This window comes from Talpa occidentalis, unplaced genomic scaffold (genome assembly GCF_014898055.3).
Source record: "Talpa occidentalis isolate TD23 unplaced genomic scaffold, MPIMG_talOcc4v2.1 talOcc4.9, whole genome shotgun sequence".
Lineage (NCBI taxonomy): Eukaryota > Metazoa > Chordata > Mammalia > Eulipotyphla > Talpidae > Talpa > Talpa occidentalis.
This window is the reverse complement of record NW_023605305.1, coordinates 108,584,930-108,610,871: the sequence shown is the minus strand read 5'-3', so window position 1 is coordinate 108,610,871 and position 25,942 is coordinate 108,584,930. Positions and strand designations below refer to the sequence as shown.

The window sequence follows — 25,942 nt, the reverse complement described above, 5'->3', positions numbered from 1 at the left end:
TATCGTTTATTTTTCTGCGTGTTAACTAGATAAACCATTAGGACGAGAATAGCTATTACAGATTTTTATTTCTTTCTAAAACCCAGAATATTTGAAATGAATTTGGATTTTAGTGAGTAGGGTGCAGGGAGCTCTCAGTTTCCTGCTCTTTGAGCTATTGTACCTTCCTATCTGATTTACCAAATACATAGACTGTTTCCATCCTGCTAATTTGTATCTCATCAGAATAATCAGGGAATGGTTTTAAGCCTCCTTTGTAATAGGATGCTTGTTTAGCATATGGTCATAAATTTGCAAGGTTTTGTTTAAATTATGACATAAATTCTTAGTTTTATCAAAAACAAGCTAAATGAGCTCATTTTGATTTGCTTATTTAATTAACAGTGTAAAATGCTACGTTGCTGTGTGAAAAAATTTTAAGATGACACAATGTGAATTTAAAGTAGCTTATTACAACTTTCTCTAATGAATGTCATAGTAGATATTAATATTATTTATGTACCTCCCCACTCATAAAGACACCTGCATGTTTGTAACCAAAGTAATCTGAATTTGCATTTTTTAAAACTGATTTTTTTTTTTCCTTTGGCAGTGACAGTATTTTTAAATTCATTGACTCCCAAATTCTATGTGGCACTTACAGGGACATCATCTTTGATATCGGGACTAATATTTGTAAGTAGTTTCCATTTCCTTCATTTGTATTTTGATATTTATCTGAAGATTTATCTGTTTACAATAATTATAAATATGTATAGGTCAGCTTTCAAAATGTGTTAAGTGTTTGAAAAATAAAACAGAATTCCCTTTCCATTTTTAAGGGTTTGGCAGTATTCATTTGTCTTTAAAAGACTAGTATACTGTAGGAAGTAGAACCTGAGAGATGGGTTGCAAGGGCCTGTAGGACCCAGGTTGGCAACAAAAATGGGGCGTATAAGAGAATTAAACTCCTCATTTACTTTGAGTAGTGGGTAATCCAGATGGTGGCTGCTCCTTCTAAAAGAGGTTAAGGCTAATTTTCGCCATATAGATTTGCAGGGCAATAGTACCAGATCTTTCAGTTTTTCAAATGATTTCAAGAGAACCTGGATATAATATATATATGCCCCCAATTCTTTAATGTTGGCAAAATTGGGCAGAGTAAAGATTCATCTGTGTCTTGAATTCAGCCTATAGATTGCAAGTTGTCTTCTAATCATCACTTCCAGCAAGTTCAAATTAACTTTTCTAAGCCCCAATTCCTCATCTTTACACTGGGGTTTATAATATCTGCTTTATAGGATTATAAAGACTTTGGGATATAATGTGTATAAAAACAAGGTAAATAACTCAGACAGAGTAAGCGTTCATGAATTTTGGCTATTGTTACTCTTTTTTTTTTTTTTTAAAAAAGATTTATTGGGCCTCCCCGGTGGTGCAGCGGTTGAGCGCTGGGTTGCGAAGCTGCCCGCAGCCTCTGCAGCGCAGGTTCGATCCCCAGCCACCGGGCGAGGGTCCCACATGGCACGCAGACCTCTCTTGCCGCCTGCTGCTCCCCTCAGCAGTGTATTTTGTCACCCTGCCTGTTCTGCTTTCTGCTCTGGCTCTGGTGAATTCTTTCACCCTCCCGTGAAAGACTGTACCCAGTGCTTGTATAAATAAATAAATAAATCTTTAAAATAAAATAAAATAAAATAAGATTTATTATTTATTTATGCGTAGAAGAGCTGGGATTCAGGCCAGAGGTGTGGGAAGGTGAGAGGATTCACCAGAGACAGAGTGGGAGCAGAACAGGCAGACTGACTGAAATACATTGCTGAGGGGAGCAGTGGGCAAGTCAGGAGAGGTCTGTTGTGCCATGTGGGTAGCTCCCTGGCTGGGGATTGAACTCATGCTGCAGTGGCCGTGAACAGCCTCATAGGTTGCGTCTTAACCCCTTGCGCCACCAGGGAGGCCCCTGGCTATGTTATTCTTGAGAAGTCTCACGGTAAAGGAACCTGTTTAGTTTTTTTTTTTTTTAATAGAGGCATGTTTTATTTATTTATTTACTTATTTGTTTGTTTATACATGCACTGGGTACAATCAGAAGCGTGGGAGGGTGAGAGAATTCACCAGAGCCAGAGCGGGGAGCAGAGCAGGCAGAAGGACAGAGGCACACTGCTGAGGGGAGCAGCGGGCGGCAGGAGAGGTCTGCGCGTCATGTGGGACCCTCCTCCGGTGGCTGGGGAGCAGCTGGGAATCGAACCTGCGCTGCAGAGGCCGCGGGCAGCTTCGCAACCCAGCGCTCAATCGCTGCGCCACCAGGGAGGCCCGGAACCTGTTTAGTTTTAACTTAACTTTTCCTTATTTAATTAAACTGCCATTTTTAATTTAAAGAAAAAAATTGCAATCTCTATTAACATCCTTAGGAAGTAGTGTTTCCTAGTATAAACTTTGGGAATATACTGCTACAGATAAAAATCTTAGGAAGTGTGGCATACAGGATCAATGATATTTTTTCTGTACTTTTTTCTCATCTCTAGGTGGTGCTCTCCAACTATAGTAAAAGTAAGATCATTTGTATTAGTGTTTTTTCAAAAATAGGAATTAATAATTGACCATGTTAAAGTAAAACACTAAAGAGGAAAGGGATTTTTGCTTGACTTAAAAAAAAAAAAATTTGAGGGATTCAGAATGAAAATTGTGTGTTAATAATATAAGCCTTAAAATTTATTGATTTATAAAACCCCCTTATAATTAAGCATATTTTAACATTTAGTCAACAGCATATGAAAATCTAAAGAAAATAAACTATTTTTAAGGAAATGATGTAGTGGAAAAAAATTGGTCTTCTCAAAGCCAGAAGTTGTGACTTTAAGTCTTAATTCTGTTACTTAATAGCTAATAACTTCCAATAAGTCACAAACATTCTCTAAGTCAATTTCCTCATTTATAAAAGGGAAATTTTACATCTATATGTATTATACACACACAGATTTAGCATAAATATGTTAAACATAAAATATGTAAGGAAATTAACACATAAAATATGTAAGAAAATAAACACATAAATAAACACACAAAATATGTAAGAAAATTTAAAAAAATTGTCAGTTTTTTTAAACCGACAATTTAAATTTACAAAAATTAGGAGATTTGAGTAATAATTTATAGTTTAAACTGTATTGTTACTCTTGTAATATTGATGAGTTTTTATTAGCAAAGTTGATTGTGTTTGTAATTTCTTTGACAGCTGGACTTACCAACCTGTGTAGACATACACTGGGATATACTTAGGAGGCAGTCTGGTGTCATTGTTAGAAACTCTAAAGTCAGGCAGACCTGAGTAAGAATCCCAGTTCTGCCATTTACAAGTGGTGCAAGCCAGACCTAGGTATTTGAACTTGGAATATATGTCTTCATCCCTAAAATCAGTTGTTTTGGGGTTAGATGACATAATGCATGTAAAGGAGTTTCACAATGCTTGATAAAAATCAGCATTATCGCTATTGTTCATTGTGTTGGAAAGTTGACTCAAACATTGAAAAAGATTTAACATCATATTCATTCATAAAAACCACCTATACTTCATATAGGGAAGAACAGTTATTACTGGTTACCCTTATGATTATTATAAATTTTGTCTTTTCTGTAGCATGAATAATTTCTTCTTGTGTGATTTCTTCCAGTTGTTTTCAAGTTGTTTCAAGTTTTACCACATCTCTTAGTAAAACATATGGTATAAGCCAAACTATAGCCATAGTTGGTGTGATTAACTGCCTTTTTTTAAAAAAAGATTTATTTGTACACACAAGAATGGGGGTACAGGCGAGAGGTGTGGGGGATGAGAGGATTCACCAGAGACAGAGTGGGGAGCAGATTAGGCAGATGTACTGAAATACATTGCTGAGGGGAGCAGCAGGTCTGGCAGGATAGGTTTGCTGCACCATTTGGGTTGCCCCCTGGCTGGCTGGGGATTGAACTCATGTCTACAGTGTCTGTTAAAGAGCTCTGTCTTTAACCCCTGCACCACCAGGGAGGCCCGAATTTTTTAATTTGAACTCATCTCTGCTAATCAATTCTATTTTAAATGAAGAATGTTTTCTCTTTGTCATAGATATTTGAATGGTGGTATTTCCATAAGCATGGCACATCTTTTATTGAACAAGTATCTGTAAGCCATCTGCGACCACTGATGGGAGGAACAGAAAGCAGCATTTCAGAGCCAGGTTCTCCTTCTAGCAACAGAGAAAGTGAAACCAGCAGACAGAATTTGTCAGGTGACTACTTATCTAATGTGTTTTCAGGCTGTATAGTTAAGATTCAGTTTGACTGTGATAGCAAACTCATAATAGACAGGTGACTGTCTTTCATGTACAAATGGGTAAGCCATGACTGATCTGGACAGCAATGATCATCAGAGACTTAGAGTCCCATTTTATTAGACTGCCATCTCCAAATGCAGTTTTTCCTTATAATCTAAGACAGTGGCTCTGGTTTCAGCCATCATATCCACATACTGATCTGCAGGAAGGAGAATAGGCCAGGAAAAGATCACCCTTTTATCCTACAGCAACCAAGGACCCTTTCTAGAAGTGTTACATGCTATTTCACCTTACTGGTCAGATCCTTTGTCAAATGGCCACAGCTAACTGTAAGGGAGGCTCAGTAATCATTTTCTCATGTACATGTGTGGATCTAATAATCAGGGGACCTTATTACTGATAACAGAAAGAACAGAGACAATTAGCCATCTCTGCTGAGAGAACGAAGTAAGGAAAAATAATTTTTCTCTTTAATTGATTTACAGGAACATCAAAATCTGTTATTCATAACCAGATATTCCATTCCCATACTCTAATTAGCCTGTATTTCTACTCTAAATAGTCTTCTATATGTATCCATATAGCTCATATTTGCTTATAAGTAAATATATTTACTACGTGCTTATAAGTAAGTAAGTAATTATATGTAATTAGGGATGTAAAATTTGAAAGTCCTTTCTGAATTTTGTTTCATTTGGTATTAGTAATAGTCATACATTAATAATACAAATGAGTTAATGCCATAGAGTGCTGTAATATCTCATTTGTTCAATGAACCCAGTTACATTAATTTAATAAAAAGAATACTACTTGAATGCAATTGCTGGTATTTTTTGGCTCTGATTGGAAAAAGTCCCTGAGAAAGTACCATTTAGCCTGAGCCCTAAAGCATGAGTGGGTATTGACCAGACATGGTAGGAGGTTGTTTATACTAGAGACACCATACTTAGTATAGCTTTGCTTCACTGGGGTGGGGGTGAAGAACCATGACTAATACTTAATACAATTTGTTGTTCGTGCCTCGATACATGCTAAAGCACTAGTGGTTCTAACCACCATCTGCTCAACTTTGCAAGACTGGGACTGCAGTAAAGTGAGTGAGGTGCTAGGGCACAAAATTTAAGGAAGCCTCACTCTTAGGGTTGAGTTCAAGTCAGTACAGCTAAAAGGCAAACTTTCTTAACATTTACTATGAAAAGAGTTGTTAACTTCGTAATCTTGTAAATCATATGTTGAGAACTACTGATCTAAACAAAGATCTGATACTTTTCTGCTTATGAACCTTTGATGGTTTCTGATCGTCTAATATCTAATCTCCTTTATATAGGATCTGTGCTCCTGTGATGTATAAATTCCCTCAGTCTGTTTTCTAGCCTCATTTATAGCTCTCATCCTCTTCTCCTAAACACTATCTTAACTATGCTACGTGGCTTTATGATACTTCCCCTGCTTAGGCTGTTCTTCATCTGGCAACCCACTATTCATCTTTTACAGTGATTCAGTGTCACCTCCTGTATAAAGCCTCCCCTGATTTCCCTAGAGCAAAACTAATTTATTCTCTTGGATTAAAACAAATCTGTACTGTAGCACTTATCATACAGATTAGATGATGTTTCCATAACCAATTCTCATGCTGACTTTAATTCAACTAAACAAGTTCCAATGCTGTGCTAGGCTCCAGGAATGCAAAACTGAACAAAGTTTTATGAGCTCAGATTTTAAAAAGAAAAATTGAAAATAAGATAATCACATTGTACTATGGTGAGGGCTAGAATTATGAAGCACATGCCGTGATGGCAGAAGGGAATGACTAGATTCAATTGTATGCTGCGTGACAGCAGGGGTGTTCTACAGTGTGTGACTACCACTGTGCTTAGCATACACTGAATGTACAATAAATGGTTACATTTAGATTTAACTGCATTTGATTAAACTTTGATTTCCCCCTTTCTTCGTTTTGTTTTTCAGAATGCAAGGTATGGAGAAACCCCCTAAATCTTTTCAGAGGAGCAGAATATAGGAGGTATTACATTTTGCTTTCAGTATAAATATGACAACGGGTTAAGAGTAAGAAGTATTATAGAAATGTTTGTTTTTATACATATGTTACAGCTCTTCTAATTGGGGATACTGATATATAATAATGTAAAATGATTAGTCCAGGGTTTAGTTGTCAATATCTTATCTGTATTTACTTTTATAATCATGAGAAATCTTGCTTCAAACCATATATTTGCAATACACATTATTATATATTTAGTTGTTGGTTTATGGCAAAAAGCCTTTTCAAAGAATTCACAAGATTAAAAAAATTACAAATGTCAGAATATTCCTTTACAAATGTGCTCAATTTCAAAGTTTGAAGATTCACAGAAAACTGCACTCTGAATGTGAATTTGAACCTCGGTGTGTAACAGTACAGGGTATAATGTCTTTATGATGTGTTTTATGTTGCGATTTCCTATCTCTACTACTGTATCCATTTCTCTTCCAATTTTTACTCTAAATGAGAAAATATCTTTTGAAAAGTATAACCAGAGATACTTTACTTATTTATTTTGAGAAGGGGTGTTTTACCTGGAGGTAGACTGGCTATTTACTTACTTGAACAAGAAACATTATATGTTTCTACCTATGGGCACTGTGCAAAATGATGGGGATTCAAAGATGATTAAGCAAATATCCCTGAGCTCATGGACTTACTAGTGTAGAACAGTCACATCCCAGGAAGTGAAAGTTAGACTTTTATGAAAAATTTCATTAGAAATTTTGTAAGGGATTCTGCAAGAACAAGGTCCTTGAACTTCTTACTGTATCTATAAAATAATTTCTAGTCTATTCCTTCTTATGCAGTGTCCATGAAGATCATAGACATTTGTGGGTATCAGTAACATTTATGCTTCTTTTGAATGATTAGTTTGTTTTAATGTAAAATATAAATTACATTGATATTCATTCTGTGATTCTAGGAAACAGTCATAATATAGCCTTAGTAAATATATGTTTTTCATATATTAGCTTCATTCCAGGTACCATTAATAAATTATTTCTTATGGTTTTACAGTGTGTAGTAAAACTTTGCTAAGTAAACAAAGATTTGCTTTTTCATTTTCATAATTTTCACAAAAAGCTGAAAACTAAATAGCAAGAAAATGTATCTTTGATATCATATATAAGCAATGCTTATAATGTACCTTTAAAATGCTTATTTTTCTGGTTGTCAAATATATGCATATTCGCTATAGAAAATTAGGAAATAAATTTATAAAAAGAAAGTAGAAATGCTCCTGATCATACCATGAAGTGATAACTGCTATTAATATTTCCATCCAACCTCTCTTCTATATGTATATGTAGAAATACAATTTGATCATACTGTATGCATAGCTTTATATCTTTCTTTCTAACACAACATGTTAGAAAGTTCCCACAAAATTTCTCCAAAATATGAATTTCTAAAAAACAATTTTCAGTGGCTGTACTGTATTTTATATGAAGTTATTAAACCTTACCTGTTGCTTATCTATCTGGTCACAGATTATATTTCACTGATAACATTTACACTAGACTGGTATCTCTTATGTAAATATTTAGTCATATCTGCGATTATTTCCTTAGGGTTGATTGTAACACTGGGATTATTGAATCAAAGCGTGTGAACAGTTTTTTTTTCCTTCTGGTAATATATTTTTTTATATGGGAAATTTCAAAAATATACAAAAGTAGAGAGAATGGATAATGGATTTCCATATACCCATATCCAAACTCAGTGTGAATATTTTTAATACTCTTGATAGATGTTATCGATAATTGATTTCTGAAAAAAGAAATGTAAATGTCAATTTATATTATAGCGATATGTGTCCATCCCACCTCACCCTTGACAACATCCCTTGCCAATTAAAAGTTCATTATTTTAATTTATTAATGATTATTAATTAAGTTGAACTTTTAAAAAATGTATTTATTAGCCAGTTTGTTAACTTGCTGTTAATTATTGTGGGGTGTTTTTTTTGTGGGCCCCTCGCTGGTGGCCAGGGATTGAACTGGCTCTGCAGAGGCTGCGGGCAGCCTCGCAACCCAGTGCTGAACCGCTGTGCCACCAGGGGAGGCCCTAATTATTGTGGGTTTTGATTTAAATTTTGAAATACTTCATAGTTTAAATATTAAGAGTTTAAATTTCTAACAGTAAAATCTGGAAAAAAATTATTTTTGCTATTAAGCTTTGAAAGCTCTTTACTATTTTATCATCTAATAAAAATCCATCTGTGTTCTCTTTTGTTTTTTTGATAATTTTACTTTTATTTTTTTAAAGATTTATTTATTTATGCATGCAAGAGCTGAGTATACAGGCCAGAGGTGGGGTGGTGGGGACAGTGAGAGGATTCACCAGAGACAGAGTGGGTAACAGAACAGGCAGACTGACCAAAGTACACTGCTGAGGGGAGCAGCGGGCGAGTCAGGAGAGGTCTGCTGCGCCATGTGGGTTGCTCCCTGGCCGGCGGGGATCGAACTCATTCTGTAGTGGCAACAGACAGCTTCATAGGTTTCGTCTTAACCCCTTGCACCACCAGGGAGGCCCCTACTTTTACTTTTAATACTTAATTCTAATTCACTGAGAATTTATATCTAAGTCAAATTGTTATCTCCTGTCAAATCCAATTTTGTGGGTTTTGTCCCTTTGTTGAGGTAACAATAGTTTGCAATACTTTGTATGATTTAGGGTAATGAATTTGCACCTCCACAGCAAATTAAATTTTGAAACATTGTTTAATAATCCAGCTTTTCCCCTTTTGGATTTTGATGTTTCATTATCATACTCAATAGTTTGTATAGGTTCCCTCTTTTAATTTACTTACAATAAGCTTTTAGACATCGTGAAGTGGAATTTATAGTAGCATATTTTTGAATTTTAAATAGTGTCTGTTCTAGCAGACAGATGCTCTCTCATGTTCAATGTACATATCTTCTTGTGTTTTGGTAAAGATACACTTGGGTGACTGGTAAAGAGCCACTTACATACTATGACATGAATTTGTCAGCTCAGGACCATCAGACCTTTTTCACTTGTGACACAGACTTTTTACGTCCTTCAGACACAGGTATGTGTGTCATATCTTATACTACCTTTTCTTCTTATAAAGAATTACAAGTATTTTATAAAAGTATTATTTTTTTATTAATAAATCTTTCAGATATAATATAGCAGTGTGTTTTGGTTTCAGAAATTAACACCTGCAATTATACATAAAGAAAAGAGTATAAGAGTGTTTATAACAGTTAAACTTCGTGGTGTGGCATGTAGAGAAAAATGGAATATATTTTATTCCAGTCATAAATTAGATAGGCATATAGTTTTGTAGAAGTAGTAGCAGAAATGTTTATGATTAGTTCTCTTTAAGTTCTCTAAAGTGAGAGTATCAAGACTTCAATATACGGCCTAAAGGCAGGAATCTTTATCACAATTACTCTATTTTGAATGTCCTCTCTATCCTTATTCTTACTTAAAGGTATTTTTAATGCTTTTATCCTTCAATATCCAAATTAAAATTCACATTCTTAGAAAGCCTTCTCTGGGATCTCCTGTTACACACTTTCTCCTTTGTGTTTAAGGTTTGCCCAAAACTAAAAACAATTTTAATTAGTTTATTCAAATATTTGTTAATGTTATCATATTGCTTTAATGTTTCACTCCCTGATAGGGTGTGAAACTTTGAAAAGCAGGGAGTATATTCTCATCATCTTTGAATCCCTGTATATAGCACATTGCCTGCAAGACTATAAACATTACTATTTATTTGACAAAGTGTGAACAAATGGTTTTGGTATCACAGATGTAAACAGTTTGACTGTTCATACCTAATACTTGTATGATACTTAGTAATCACCAAGCTTTGTTCTAAGAAATTTATATAAATGTACTAATCTTTCCAATTGCTTTACAAAATAGATACTATTATAAGAAAGAGGAATCAAGTAACATGCCCTAAGTCACCTAGCTAATAAATGATAAAACTGGATTTCCAACTCAAGTCTGACTCTTAGCCATTATACTATTACTTCTACTCACCACATTGATAGGAGGAAGAAAATTCACCAAAATGTCCCAGCATTTAAGTGAGTTCATTACGATATATCTCTGTTGGATTAAACATATTAAGGTTAGATGGTAACAGGAAATTCAAGGATCTTTGGTATGGCTATGTAAAATGTTTTAATTGCAAAATAGGAAAAAATGAATTACTTTATGTTTATATGTTAAACGTTTATTTTAGTGGCAAAAGTGTAGGTGATGGGGAAATAACAGCTTGGAAAAATTATCTGTTAACTTTTTTTTTTTAAAGATTTATTTATACATGTAAGATCTGGGGTACAGGCCAGAGGTGTAGGGGGTGAGAGGATTCACCAGAGACAGAGTGGGGAACAGAACAGGCAGATTTACTGAAATACACTGCTGAGAGGAGCAGCGGGAGAGTCAGGAGAGGTCTGCTGCTCCATGTGGGTAGGTCCCTGGCCAGGGATCGAACTTGTGCTGCAGTGGCTGTGGATAGCGTCATACGTTGCATCTTAACCCCTTGTGCCACCAGGGAGACCCTTATCTGTTAACTTTAAGGGCTGAGGTTGAGTCTGGAAATTAAAACCTCATCTCCTTTTCACAAGTAGGGTTGCAGATATTTTAAAGTGCTGTTTGAAAATCATGGCTATCCACTAAAACTGTAGTCTTAAAACATTTTTTTTCACATACCTCCTAAAAGAATTTTGAAAAACTGCATCCCTTCGTACATTTTTAAGTTGTCATCATAAAGTTAAGTAATTGCAAAGTGTGATTTTTGACATATATAGACATTTAAAGATAAAGCTACTGTACTCCATATTTAATTGTATCTCATGGAATCTAATGATCTTATACTCACCATTATCCTTTGAAAAATTCATGAACAAATACTTTTTAACAACAGTAAATTTCATATAAGTCCTTTTTCTTTTTAAATTCGTATCCATTGCACTGTTATATGAATTTTTTAGATCATTTATGCTTGTGTTTTTAATCACACTCATGCTTTTTAACAATAAAACTTTCTTGAATACATTTTTTAACAATTTCCTTTTAACATAAGGTTCTAAATGGTGTCCTGTTCTTTATATTTTTGTCAAATTGTTAGAGCTACATATTTGGCTTCTTGAACTTTGAAAAATTTCTTCTGTGTAACCTAATTGGCTGGATGAATTCTCAATCCTATCAACTAAATCAGATTTACTCTCTGACAGAAATCTGACATCATTTTTCAATTTAAATAAACATGTTAACATGTATTCCCATGACAACCATCTCTCTTCTGAATTTAGACTCTGAGAGAGAAAGATAAATAAGTCTTGGAGCTTTGCCTAGAGGTTATCCTTGGCCAAAATAAAATTCCACTGCCTTTATAATGCCTGTTCCCCCTTTCTTTACTGTGAGAGATATTCCCTTAGGAATAATGCTTCTTTTGATAGAAAGGGACAGGGGCACTAATAGAACATTTACAATTTTATTACTCCCTCTCCTTTCCACAGTATGCTTGAATTCAGAACATCCAGGTGCCAGAGCACTCCATTTCTAATGCCAAACGTCACTGTTAAATAAGTAATAGGCAAGAATCCCTATTATTAGTGCCTCGACTGCTCCCATACTTGCTCTTTGAATCGTCCCTTTGGTTCCTGCAGATTCTTACATTCTAGGGCAGTGCACCTTGGCAAGAAAATTCAGAATGGGTGAGAAGTCAGTCAGTCTTTAGTAAAGTAAGAGAAGGGAATATATCCATCTGGGATCAGGGGAGAGGATATTACATTAGGAAAGTAAAACTAACTTGATACATCAGAGGCCAGTCAGAGGAACATTCTTCAGGTAGGTTAATTATAGGAAAGAATATGTAAAGTTGAGTGTATAAAATAATTTAAAACCATAGATTCCGTTTGGTACTTGCAAAGTTTCATGTGCTTCTAGAGGTACATGTGACTCCTGCAGGAAGACTAAATGCAAGGACAGAATGGATTGTTAGTTCCATGTGATCTTCTCAGACATTTGTATACAGATAATGATTTTTATCTCTAGTTTCATATTAAAAAAGGCAAGTGTGAGTGTATGTGTGATGTGAAAAATTGCTCCTATTGTTGCTGATAATTACTAAACAGTAGATTTTGCTTTCATCCTATTAATTTATCTAATGAAGAAAACAAACATATCCTCAGAGCAGAGCCAGAATTGTTTATGGAAAGTGTTTGTGAAATTTTTCTTTAACGTTTAAAAATTGGGGGATTTAACATTAAAATTCAACTTTACACTTGAGAGTTGGAAAATATGGCAAAAACTGCATTTCCACTTGACAATCATTGGACCTGAGCTATGACTCTCTTCTTTAGGTAGTGCATGTGCTGATAGTTCACACATCTGTGTTTTCTGCCTGATCTTTGTAGGAATGTCCATTTCTCAGCCCTAATCTTGGGATAAATGCTAGTCTCTTTTCTTCTTGTAAGCATATTAGAATATTATTTAACTTGACAAATAGATAAATTTGATGGAATTACAAAGGCCTCCCCAGTGGCGCAGCGGTTGAGCGCTGGGTTGCGAAGCTGCCCGAAGCCTCCGCAGCGCCGGTTCGATTCCCGGCTGCTCCCCGGCCACCGGAGGAGGGTCCCACATGGCGCGCAGACCTCTCCTGCCGCCCGCTGCTCCCCTCAGCAGTGTACTGCGGTCCTTCTCTCTGCTCTGCTCCCCGCTCTGGCTCTGGTGAATTCTCTCACCCTCCCGCGCTTCTGACTGTACCCAGTGCTTGTATAAATAAATAAATAAATCTTTAAAAAAAATTTGATGGAATTACTAATTGCTTATGTTTTTTAAAGCATATCAAGCATTCTTAAAGAAGACAGTTAAATACTAATTTTTTTGGTCTAATTATTCCTAACCCTTGTTTTAGAATGAAATGTATATGTATGTGTGTATATATATATATATATATATATACACACATATATATACATATACATACACACATATATATGACTTATTTATGCATATAAGAACTGGGGTACAGGACAGAGGAATGGGGGTATGAGAGGATTCACCAGAGACAGGGGAGCAGAACAAACATTTCTACTGAAATACACTGTTGAGGGAAACAGCAGATGAGACAGGAGAGGTCTGCTGCGCCATGTGGATAGCTCCCTGGCTGGGGCTTGAACTCATGCTGCAGTGTCTGGTGATAACTTGATAGCACTGAGACTTTTAACCTCTGTGCCACCTTTTAACCTCTGTGCCACCAGGGAGGCCCAGCAGTGTATTTTTTTATTCTTCTAATTTATTTCCCCTTTTCCTTTAGGCTTAGTACTATACTGATTGTAAAGAACAGTCTTGAAAGGCTAATTAGAGCAGTTGAAAAAATCTTAAGAATTAAAAAAAAAAGCTTGTAGACAGATTATATTACCTTACTAGAAAAAAAGAAATATAAATGAAAATGGGATCATTTTTATGTATTAGCTAAAATTTATACTTTTCAATGTTGGTAAGGACATAGGAGAACAGTCACTCTCCTATACTGCCTGAAAGAAAGTAAATTTATACAATCTTATGGAGAGGAGTTTGAGAGTATATATCCAAAACCTCTTAAAAGATGCATTTTAATCACTCTTTCCATTTCTGGAAAGGAAGTATTAGTCAGATATGCAAAGATAGATGTTGAAAGGTGGATATCACAGTATTTTTATATTAGCAAAAAGTTGGGTGTAACTTAATTGTCCATCAAAAGAGAATTGGTTAAATCAATTACAGTGTATACTTAATATATGGGAATACCAAATAGCAGTTTAAAATGTGTCACTATTTGACTTGTAAATATGTAACTTAGAGAGGAGAGCCCCAACATCAAAAAATCGCAAGCCTAATATTATACTTTATTTTTATATAATATATTTTAATATTTTAGGAAAGTACTATTCTTTATTTTTAAAGATTTATTTATTTATGCATATAAGAACTGGGGTACAGGCCAGAGGTGCAGGGAATGAGAGGATTCACCAGAGACAGAGTGGGGAACAGAACAGAGTGGGAACAGAACAGGCAGACTGACTGAAATATATTGCTGAGGGGAGCAGTGGGCAAGTCAGGAGAGGTCTGCTGCACCATGTGGGTAGCATCCTGGCCTGCTGGGGATAGAGATGCTGCAGAGGTTGTAGCTTCACAGCATAGCTTCACAGTGCTATGCTTAACCCCTTGCGCCACCAGGGAGGCCCGGAAAGTGCTATTCTTTACCTGGTTATTATCAGATGGGTGCTGACTTGCATTCATTTGCCATGTTCAGGAAACATTAGCTGTCCTCTAGCTGGTGACATGTGTGATATGAGAAATGTATTTTTGTTACACAAGTGTATTTTTGTTACACAAGTGGAATATGTTGTCTCCTTTTCTAAGCCAAGACTAATATTTTGTTTCCAAAGGAAAATGCAAACATTTTTCATAGTATTCCTTCTGGACAGTTGAAGGTTTTGTTCCAAAAGCAACATTCATATATTCTTTTATTTTTCTTATCAAACTTAAAATAAGCCAGATAATATCATGAATCTATTTGTTTGTTTAATTTTTAAGAAACTTTACTTAGTGTGACATTTTTATTTTGGCACAGTAAATGGTAGCAAAACTAACAAACTAACATTATTATTCCAGAGAGATCCTAATTCAGGCTTTTGTTGATGTTGGGTAGAGACTGACATTTTGCATAAATATACTATATCCTAAATTAATTCCTTTCCCCCATTTTTTATGGAAAATGCAAATTTGATTCTTCCCATCAAATCTTTGATTAGACAAAGACTTTGTTTTTAAGTGTTTTGTATATTTCTAGCAGTTTTGTAGAACTTTTTTTTAAATGATAAAAGAACTAGAATATTTCACATTGATTATAATCTGTTGTTGGTCAAGCTTGATTTTAATATGCATTTAGTATATAAATGTTCATGTATAATAATGATGTAGTTAAGTTCCTTACATGTCGTTATTCAAATAAATCAGAAAAAGAATATATTTTTATTCTATGAGAAACTTCCAAATTTAATGTAAACTCACAAGGTTAATGTGAACTAGAACCCAATTTCTTGTTTTTTTATGTTTAAGAGCATGTTATTTAAATCCTTATTTACTCTCCAAGCTCATTCTTCATATGTTTTGAAAAAGATTTATATTTGCCATCATAATTATTTTTTGTAATATTTTTCCTACAGTTATGCAGAAGGCATGGAAGGAAAGAAATCCTCCAGCTCGAATCAAAGCAGCCTATCAAGCTTTAGAATTAAACAATGAGTGAGTTTGAAGTATATGGAAAATAAGTTTGGTTTGAAGAAAATCCATGAAATGATTGTTTCATTTTGTCTGCTCCTAAGACACGTGGAGTCATTAACACTCTTCTTTCTCTTTTTGCATATTTAGACACAAAATTTACAGCATTCACTAACATCTGTATTTTGCTTCTGAAATTATAAATATTTATCTATGTTTTTGAATAGAAATACTTTTTTAAATGGATAGAGACCTAATGGGTGATAATATTTGATAGTTGAAGGGTTCTAAAGTTCTTATTCCACCTGTTTTAATTTTGTTTTTCAGTTAGTCATTCATTGAAAGCATTCATTCAGTCTTGAGAACTTTAGTTGCTAATAGGATTGGAGGCATGAGAAAAGGATTCAAAATAAGTAAATCATATCTCTCATTTTATTTTTTCTTATTAACAGCATTCATTTTTTCATTGTTTAAAATATTTATTTATGCATACAAGAACTGGGATATAGGCCAGAGGTGTGGGGAAGATGAGAGGATTCATCAGGGACAGAGTTGGGGAGCAGAACAGGCAGATCTCTCGAAATATACTGCTGAGGGTAGCAGCTACAAGACAGGTCTGCTGCGCCATGTGGGTCACCTCCCGGGCGGGCAAGGGATCGAACTCATACCGCAGTGGCTGGCAATAGCTTGATAGTGCTTTCTTAACCCCCTGTGCCACCAGAGGGGCCCCAACAGCATTAATTTATTTAAAAAAAGATTATTTATGCATAGAAGAACTGGGGTACAGTCCAGATGTGTGGGGGGGGTGAGAGAATTCACCAGAGACAGAATGGGGAACAACAGGCAGACTGACTGAAATATACTGCTGAGGGGAGCAGCGGGCGAGTCAGGAGAGGTCTGCTGCGCCATGTGGGTTGCTCCCTGGCTGGCAGGGGGAATTGAACTCGTGCTGCAGTGGCTGCAGCTAGCTCCATAGGTTGTGTCTTAACCCCTGCACCATCAGGCAGGCCCCTGCATTTAATTTTTTTTTTTAAAGATTCATTTATTTATGTATACAAGAGCTGGGGTACAGGCCAGAGATGGGGGAGATGAGAAGATCCATCAGAGACAGAGTGGAGAACAGAACAGGCAGACTGACTGAAATACACTGCTGAGAAGAGCAGCAGGCGAGACAGGAGAGGTCTGCCTTGCCATGTGGGTCACTTCCCTGGTGGGCAGGGGATTGAACTTATGCCACAGTGGCTGGCAATAGCTTGATAGTGTTTTCTTTAACCCCTGTGCCACCAGGGGGACCCCAACAGCATTAATTTTTTATAGTTCTGTCACCTCTATCACCTAAGAAGAAAAAATATAAAATCATAAGTTAACTTAATATTTAAATGAGACAGATCAGTATTAATCTAATACTAAATAAAGGTCAGAAGTGAAAATATGGCCCCAGTTGGGGTCAAAGAATACTTCCTAAATGATGTGAACTTAGCATCATCCTCCATGTCCCTCATCCCCGACCTTCCCAACATAGGACAAAAATAGTAACGTAGGGAACTCCAAAAAGGAATGAATAAACTGGCAAAAACTCAGAATCAACTGTATTAAAACTCTAGGAATAAATGAAGTTTACAACAACCTGAAGAATGTTGAGCCAATTTTTTTTTTTAAAGATTTATATTTATTTATTTATACAAGCACTGGATACAGTCAGAAGCGCGGGAGGGTGAGAGAATTCACCAGAGCCAGAGCGGGGAGCAGAGCAGGCAGAAGGACAGAAGCACACTGCTGAGGGGAGCAGAGGGCTGCAGGAGAGGCCTGCGCACCATGTGGGACCCTCCTCCGGTGGCCGGGGAGCAGCCGGGGATCGAACAGGTGCTGCAGAGGCTGCGGGCAGCTTCGCAACCCAGCGCTCAACCGCTGCGCCACCGGGGAGGCCCTGTTGAACCAATTTTAAAAACAGTTGAGTTTATGTAACAGCTTTGTGGTGTTTTATCTTACATTGGCCCTATCTCCTACTTTGTGAGTCAGTGGCAGCCTTCAGACAACAGTTTGCATTTTGGGTATAGGTTCCCGCTACCAGAAGAAGCAGAATGGAAGAATTGTGGTTGTTTATTTTGACCTGTCTGGTGACTCACTAATGGACCAACCTAAGAGACATGCCTTTATTTCAGTTAATTTGGAACTCTCCCAGCACTGACACAGCTGTACTGTGAGGGTGGGGCAGGAGCATTTTTTGAAAATATTTAAAGGCAAGTGAATTAATCCCTGATGCTGCAGGGGCAAATATTAGACAAACCAGAAAGCTTGGAAGGCAAGAATGGGGAATGAGATACTTTAAGAAGTAAAGGCTTTGAAAAGTTCTCACATATTCCTGGGAATCTCTAAGGTCCTGCATATGCTTAAGGTTGGGCACATGCCCAGAAAAGACTTGAGAAGGCCCTAGGCTCTTATGTCTACCTACCTTTTAGGTTCTACATATGCAGAAAGTGGAGGCCGAGACAAACTTGTTAACTACCTCACTAAATGTTGAGAGTATACCCATCACAAATACAGAAGTCATCTGCAAAGATTTTTTTCTAGTTTTGTTTTTGGTTCCAAAGTATTTAAGGAAATTTCTGTCAGATCACTTGTTTTTATTGTTTTAAAGATTATTTATGCATACAAGAACTGGGGTACAGGCCAGAGGTATGGGGGTGAGTGGGGAGCAGAACAGGTGGATCGCCTGAAATACACTGCTGAGGGGAGCACCGGGTGAGACAGGAGAGGTCTGCTGTAACACGTGGGTCAGCTCCCTGGCTGGGGATTGGTGCTGCAGTGGCTGCCAGTAACACTATGAAGCTATTGGCACTATGTGCCACCAGGGAGGCCAAAGTCTTTTTTTCTTTAGAAGATGAAAATATAGATAAAGTTAGGGAAATGTGACATAGAGCAAAGGGACATACTCGAGTATGTTTGCTGTTTTTCTTAAAATTGCCTTGCTTGCTTGCTTTATAGCTGTGCCACTGCCTATGTTCTACTGGCTGAGGAAGAAGCAACAACTATTGTAGATGCTGAAAGGTTATTTAAACAGGCACTCAAGGCTGGAGAAACAATTTATAGAAGGTCACAGCAGTGCCAGCACCAAAGTCCTCAGCATGAAGCTCAACTAAGTAAGCAAATTTGAACTGACTTTTACCTGTCTTTTCACTCCTGTAATTGGTTCTTGTTTAAAACACAAAACAATTATTAAAAAAAATTAATACTATAAGTTAGCTACTTTTCATAAGAGATAACACATCTATTCACAAAATCTATTAGCCTGCAAGACAGAAATGTGTACTAGCTTGTGGAATGGAACAGATCTGCTCTGGCTTATGAGAATTGTGCTGCTCTGAGACTTAACAGTAATTTATTTCATATCAGAATTGGATTGGTCATTGGTGAAACACAACCCCAAAATATTCAAATTCAAGAGAGCCTGCTAGTGATAATAAGAACCTTTTTTCCCCCATCCTTACCCCTAGCAATAGTAGAGGTGCATCATTTGGTTTGCTCTGCAGATTGTATGTATCTCCATATAATGTCAGGAAGTAGCCTGACTTACAGAAACCAGCCTTATACTCAGCATTGATTCTTTCTTTGCTTGGTTTTTCCATGTGATATGTTTGAGATCATATGGAACATAGTCTCTGAGGTCCTCTCTTTCCAGTCTCAGGAATACTCTCCCAGTTATGATTGAGATACTGTTACCAAAGATATTTCAATGTATAATGCTGTTGCTTCCTGCTGTTTTTTGTTTTTATTTTTTTATTTATTTTATTTTATTTTTTTTATTTATTTTTTTAAATAATTTCTTTTTCTTTAACCCATTTTTTTTTTTTAGATTTATTTATTTATTTATTTATTTGTACAAGCACTGGGTACAGTCAGAAGCATGGGAGGGTGAGAGAATTCACCAGAGCCAGAGCGGGGAGCAGAGCAGGCAGAAGGACCGAAGTACACTGCTGAGGGGAGCAGCGGACGGCAGGAGAGGTCTGCGCGCCATGTGGGACCCTCCTCCGGTGGTCGGGGAGCAGCCGGGGATCGAACCGGCGCTGCAGAGGCTGCGGGCAGCTTCGCAACCCAGCACTCAACCGCTGCGCCACCGGGGAGGCCCCCTGCTGTTTTTTGTGGCCCAGAGTTTTAGTTTCATGATTTTGGCAGATAGTGGACAATAAATTGAAATATGTTTACATAATGCATTATCTGCTAGCAGTTAAGTTCTAAATCCTTTGTTAGTGGAAATTAAAATTTGGATAATGTTTTCCCTCTAAACTAAATATTGATGTGTACAGCATGTCTCATTAGTGCATCTTGTTATAACACACAACTATGGGAATATATAATTATGCAGCCTGGAACTAATGAAACTACTTCTGTAGAAAAGTCATGCCATTTCTCTTTGTATCATCTCAACTACTGCTATTAGATGGTTAAAGAAATATTTGTTAGCTCTTTCTGGAAGTAGTTTATACTAGCCATGGAAATTCTGTTTTGAACATTTTTGTTTGTAATAGAGAATATTAAAATTGTAGATTGTTTATGTAGAAACTTAATAGGTTAATGTGTTTCTTTTATGTTAATATTAAAATGAAATTGTCAAGTATAAGCAAAATACTTTACATATACTATAAAGATTACCCGCTCTTAAGGGCAAAAGTAACTGTATATACATATATATTTTTAAGCTTTCATACTAAAAATGTCAAACACAGACAAAATACAATATGAGCTCCAATTTAATGTTCATCACCCAAATTCAACAACCTTTATAATTCCTCCATTCTGACACAATTTATTTTTTTTTTTTTAAAGATTTATTTATACAAGCACTGGGTACAGTCGGAAGTGCGGGAGGGTAAGAGAATTCACCCTAGCCAGAGTGGGGAGCAGAACAGAGGCAGACTGGGCCTCCCCGGTGGCGCAGCGGTTGAGCGCTGGGTTGGGAAGCTGCCGGCAGTCTCTGCAGCGCCGGTTCAATCCCCGGCTGCTCCCCGGCCTCGGGAGGAGGGTCCCACATGGCGCGCAGACCTCTCCTGCCGCCCGCTGCTCCCCTCAGCAGTGTACTTCAGTCCTTCTGCCTGCTCTGCTCCCCGCTCTGGCTCTGGTGAATTCTCTCTCCCTCCCGCGCTTCTAACTGTACCCAGTGCTTGTATGTATCAATCAATCAATCAATAAATAAATCTTTAAAAAAAAAAAAAAAAAAAAAAAGAACAGAGGCAGACTGATGAAATACACTGCTGAGGGGAGCAGCGGGCGTGGCAGGAGAGGTCTGTGCGCCATGTGGGACCCTTGCCTGCAGCTGGGGATCGAACCGGCGCTGTAGAGGCTGCGGGCAGCTTTGCAGCCCAGTGCTCAACTGCTGTGCCACCGGGAGGCCCCACAATTTAGTTTTAATTAAATCTTCTAGGGCAAGGAAATAAAATTAATGGATAATGGTAATAAAATGACAAGTCATAATACAAGTGTAATAGTTGTGTCTTTTGTTTGTTTTTTTAAATAGGGAGAGATACCAACGTACTGGTATATGTTAAAAGAAGATTGGCAATGTGTGCAAGGAAATTAGGAAGAATACGAGAAGCAGTAAAAATAATGAGAGATGTAAGGTTTTTGATGACTGGACCTTTATATTTGTTCCTCCAAAATACTGAAAATGTGGCTTAAATTTCCAATATTTTAATGTCAAATCATTGGATTTTTACTTTGTAGTTTTTATAACAAGATAACTTTTTAATATGCATTCATTCTTAAGGGTTAAATCTCTGTGCTTTTTTAGGAAACAAAATGATGTCTACTTTAATGATTCTGATTCAGCTCTGTTGAGTTCCTTTGTTAAAATTTTACTCTGCTTTTCCTTTTAATATACAGTTGATGAAAGAATTTCCTCCTCTTAGCATGTTGAACATCCATGAAAATCTCCTAGAATCACTTTTAGAATTACAGGCCTATGCAGATGTACAGGCAGTCCTAGCAAAATATGACGGTGAGTAATATCTGTATTAGTGGGTAGCATGATTACAATATTTTTTTAAATTTCACAATTACAAATATAACCCTATTCTTTTATTTGTTATTTTTGCTTTCTATTATTACCAGTTGTTATTTGGAATCTGCTGGTACAAGTTGGTATTAAGGATCTTTATCTTTTTAAATTGTGGTATCCTTGGTTTGCAACACTGTGTATAATTGAGGTGTATAGATTCACACCTGTTAAGATGTATGTTAGTACATCACATCCACCTATATTCATAATCCTCTACCATAGACCATTGGACTTCCTCCCTGCTTTGTTCTCCACCTCATACCTTCCCCTTCTAGTAGCTTCAATTCTGCAGTTATTTCATTCAACACTTTTTGTTTCAGGTCTTTTTTTTTTTTTTTTTTCAAAGATTTATTTTAGGGCCTCCCCGGTGGTGCAGCGGTTGAGCTCTGGGTTGCAAAGCTGCCCGCAGCCTCTGCAGCGCCGGTTCGATCCCCGGCTGCTTCCCGGCCACAGGAGGAGGGTCCCACATGGTGCGCAGACCTCTCCTGCCTCCCGCTGCTCCCCTCAGCAGTGTACTTCGGTCCTTCTGCCTGCTCTGCTCCCCGCTCTGGCTCTGGTGAATTTTCTCACCCTCCCGCGCTTCTGACTGTACCCAGTGCTTGTATAAATAAATAAATAAATCTTTAAAAAAAAAAAGATTTATTTCATGCATACAAGAGCTGGGGTACAGGCCAGAGATGTGGGGGGGGGTGAGAGGATTCACTAGAGACAGAGTGGGGAACAGAACAGGCAGACTGACTGAAATACACTGCTGAGGGGAGCAGCGGGAGAATCAGGAGAGGTCTCCTCTGCTATGTGGGTTGCTCTCTGGCTGGCCAGGGATCAAACTTGTGCTGCAGAGGCTGCAGATTGCTTCATATTGCGGTGCTTAACCTCTTGTGCCATGCTTAACCCCTTGAGCCACTGGGGAGGCCCCTGTTTTAGGTCTTTTTGATATGAGCCATTCTCATGGATGTGAGATGGTATCTCATTGTGGTTTTGGTTTGTATTTCCCTGATAATAAGTGATGATGATAATTTTTTTATGTGTCTGTTGGCTGTCTGTATTTCTTCTTTGGAGAAGTATCTATTAAGATCTTTTGTCCAATTTTTGGTTGGGTGGTTTATTTTCTTATTGTTGAGCTGTGTGAGTTCTTAGTGGATCTTGGATATTAGCCTCTTGTTGGATATACGATGTGTGAATATTTTGTCCCATTCTGTAGAGTGTCAATTCACTTTAATGATTTTTTTTTAAGATTTATTTATTTATTTATACAAGCACTGGGTACAGTCAGAAGCACGGGAGGGTGAGAGAATTCACCAGAGCCAGAGCAAGGAACAGAACAGGCAGACTGACAAAATACACTGCCGAGGGGAGCAGCGGGCACAGCAGGAGGGGTCTGTTGTGCCATGTGGGACCCTCGCCAGTGGCCAGGGATCGAACCGGTGCTGCAGAGGCTGCGGGCAGCTTCGCAGCCCAGCGCTCAACCGCTGCGCCACCGGGGCAGACCCCTTTAATGATAACTTTTTTTGCTGTGCAGAAGTTTTTTAGTTTCATAAAGCCCTATTTGTTTATTTTTACTTTTGTTTCCCTTCCCCTTAGAGTCATCCCCAAATAACTGAAGCCAGTGTTGTTTAGTGTTGCACCTGTGTTTTCTTCTATGTAGTTTATGGTTTCAGGTTTTATATTCAAATATCTAATCCATTTTGAGTTAATTTTTGTGAATGGTATGAGATAGTGGTCTAGTTGCATGTGGCTTTTTCACAACAGCTTTCCAGAACCATTTGTTAAAGAGATTTACCTTATTTTGTTTTATGTATGTGTGTGTACACACACACATACACACACACATACGCACACACTTTTGGTTCCTTTGTCATGGGCTAACTCTTCATATAAGTGTGGGTTTATTTCTGGACTCTCAATTCTATTCCATTGGTATGTTTCTATTTTTATTCCAATACTTTACTGTTTTGATTACTCTAGCTTTGTGCTATCGTTTGTTAGCAACATTTGTTGAGTAGGTTTCACCATTGTGCTAAGGACTTTCACACATATACTTTAATCTTTGCCAGAAAAGTACCATTTCCCTATTTTGGGAGGAGAAAACAGGTTAAACTTGTTCAAAGATGCATAATTAGTAAAGAGTAAAGTCAAGATTTAATCTTACATCTTCCAACTGTATGTTCACATTCTTCTGCTACTATCTTATATCTGTTGGATTTGTACTATAAATTATTCTTATTAGAAATTGTTTTAAAATATTTTTTGTGGGGCCTCCCCTGGTAGCACAACAGTTGAGTGCTGGACTACGAAGCTGCCCTCAGCCTCTGCAGCGCCGGTTCAATCCCCGGCTGCCGGCAAGGGTTCCACATGGTGCACAGACCTCTCCTGCCATGCCCACTGCTCCCCTCAGCAGTGTATTTCATCATTCTGCCTGTTCTGTTCCCCGTTCTGGCTCTGGTGAATTCTCTCACCCTCCCGCCCTTCTGACTGTATCCAGTGCTTGTATAAATAAAATAAATTTTTTTTAATACATAAATAAAGATTTATTTATGTATACAAGAACAGGGGTACAGGCCAGATTCGCGGGAGGGTGAGAGAATTCACCAGAGCCAGAGCGGGGAACAGAACAGGCTGACTGACGAAGTACACTGCTGAGGGGAGCAGCGGGCGGCAGGAGAGGTCTGCGCACCACGTGGGACCCTCGCCCGGCAGCCAGGAATTGAACTGGTGCTGCAGGGGCTGTGGGCAGCTTCGCAACCCAGCACTCAACCGCTGCGCCACCGGGGAGGCCCCTAAATAAATAAATCTTTAAAAAAATAAAATAAAATATTTTTTGTGATTCCTACCTAAGTTGGAAATTATTATTACAGATATAAGCCTTCCAAAGTCAGCAGCAATCTGTTACACAGCAGCACTACTGAAGACAAGGACTGTTTCAGATAAGTAAGTTATTATGTAAACTACAATAATTTAGACTGCTAAATTCAATATTATGTTTTTCCTTCATTAACTTTAAATAGTATTCTTTTTCTCCCTACTTACTTCCTTTTGAATAACCTTGATCTTATGGGGTTTTGAGCCATTTTATTATATGTAGTAGAAAGAGCAAGGTTCTTAGAACTAAGCAGGCTTGTCTTCAAATTCAGTCTACCATATATCTTTTATGGGACTTTGGGCAAGTAAATCAGTTTGATTCTATAAAATGAGACTCCTTTGTAAAGTGAGAATAATAATATTGTAGGGTTTTTGTGTGTGGATTAAGTATATTAGATGACTAAAGAAAGTTCATAGACTGTAGCTGTATCGTAATGATAAGGTATGTGGTCAACAAATAGGTTTCATATTATCTGTTCTGAGATTATAATTCTGTGTTACTGTTTTTCATGTATTTTTGACTGCCTTTAATGAATTTCTCTTTATTTCACAGATGATACTCAGAAACCAATCAATAAGTGACTTTTTTCACTTTAGGTTACTGTGCCTTGATATAATTAGAATTGAGTATTCAATCTGTTTCCTTTTAATGAGAACTTGATAAAAATATACTTTCATTACAGAAGATTCTCTGAACGTCCTTGTGTGACATTTCTTATTACCTTTCCCAGAGTATGCCTCCAATGGACTTTTCCTAAACACTTTCTTCACATAAATTTGAAGATTTCTATTTTTTATGCTGCCTTTTAGTTTATATGCTTTATTATATTAGCTTTTATTTCATATTTAGTGGTTATTTGTCTTTGTCTTTGGCCATTACCAAAAGCCTCTGATTCAAGGGAATAGATTTTATCTAAAAGTATCTATATATACTTTATGAAATATAATACACATATATTTTTTATATTCATTGCTTCTTCTCTTATTTTCTTACAGATTTTCACCAGAAACAGCCTCCAGAAGAGGGTTAAGCACAGCAGAAATTAATGCTGTGGAAGCAATTCATAGAGCCGTGGAATTTAATCCTCATGTCCCAAAAGTGAGCACTTTTTGATGAAAATATACTTTTATATAAGTTTATTAAATTGATGACATACAGTGTATAGACCAAAGCTTAGGTCTCCATAATTTGGGTCAGAATTGTTTTAGTTTTCTGTATTTTGATGCTTACTACTTGCCTTAAAGTGGGTGTTAACAGGCATATAGAAAGGGTTATAGGAGCAGTGCTTCACTATAAGCTTTATAATAGCTCTCAGAATAAAATTAGAAGTTGTTCATTTAGCTATTCTTTTTACTATAGTTACAATAAAAATAAAATATCTTATAAGTTATTTGTATTTCATTATTCACATTCATTAAATCAAATTTCCTATTACTGTAAAT

General features: G+C 37.0%; 1 protein-coding gene across 1 annotated transcript in view; it reads left to right on the top strand.

The window, feature by feature from the left end:
• ST7L (suppression of tumorigenicity 7 like) overlaps positions 1-25,942 on the top strand; it is a 49,266-nt gene that overhangs the window by 1,863 nt on the left and 21,461 nt on the right. Inside the window, exons 2-11 of the mRNA XM_037498389.2 lie at positions 593-675; positions 4,076-4,238; positions 6,252-6,306; positions 9,270-9,385; positions 15,534-15,612; positions 18,574-18,728; positions 21,101-21,198; positions 21,466-21,580; positions 24,496-24,568; positions 25,496-25,598. Of these exons, the coding sequence (XP_037354286.1) occupies positions 593-675; positions 4,076-4,238; positions 6,252-6,306; positions 9,270-9,385; positions 15,534-15,612; positions 18,574-18,728; positions 21,101-21,198; positions 21,466-21,580; positions 24,496-24,568; positions 25,496-25,598 (1,040 nt within the window). The remainder of the gene's footprint in view (positions 1-592; positions 676-4,075; positions 4,239-6,251; positions 6,307-9,269; positions 9,386-15,533; positions 15,613-18,573; positions 18,729-21,100; positions 21,199-21,465; positions 21,581-24,495; positions 24,569-25,495; positions 25,599-25,942) is intronic.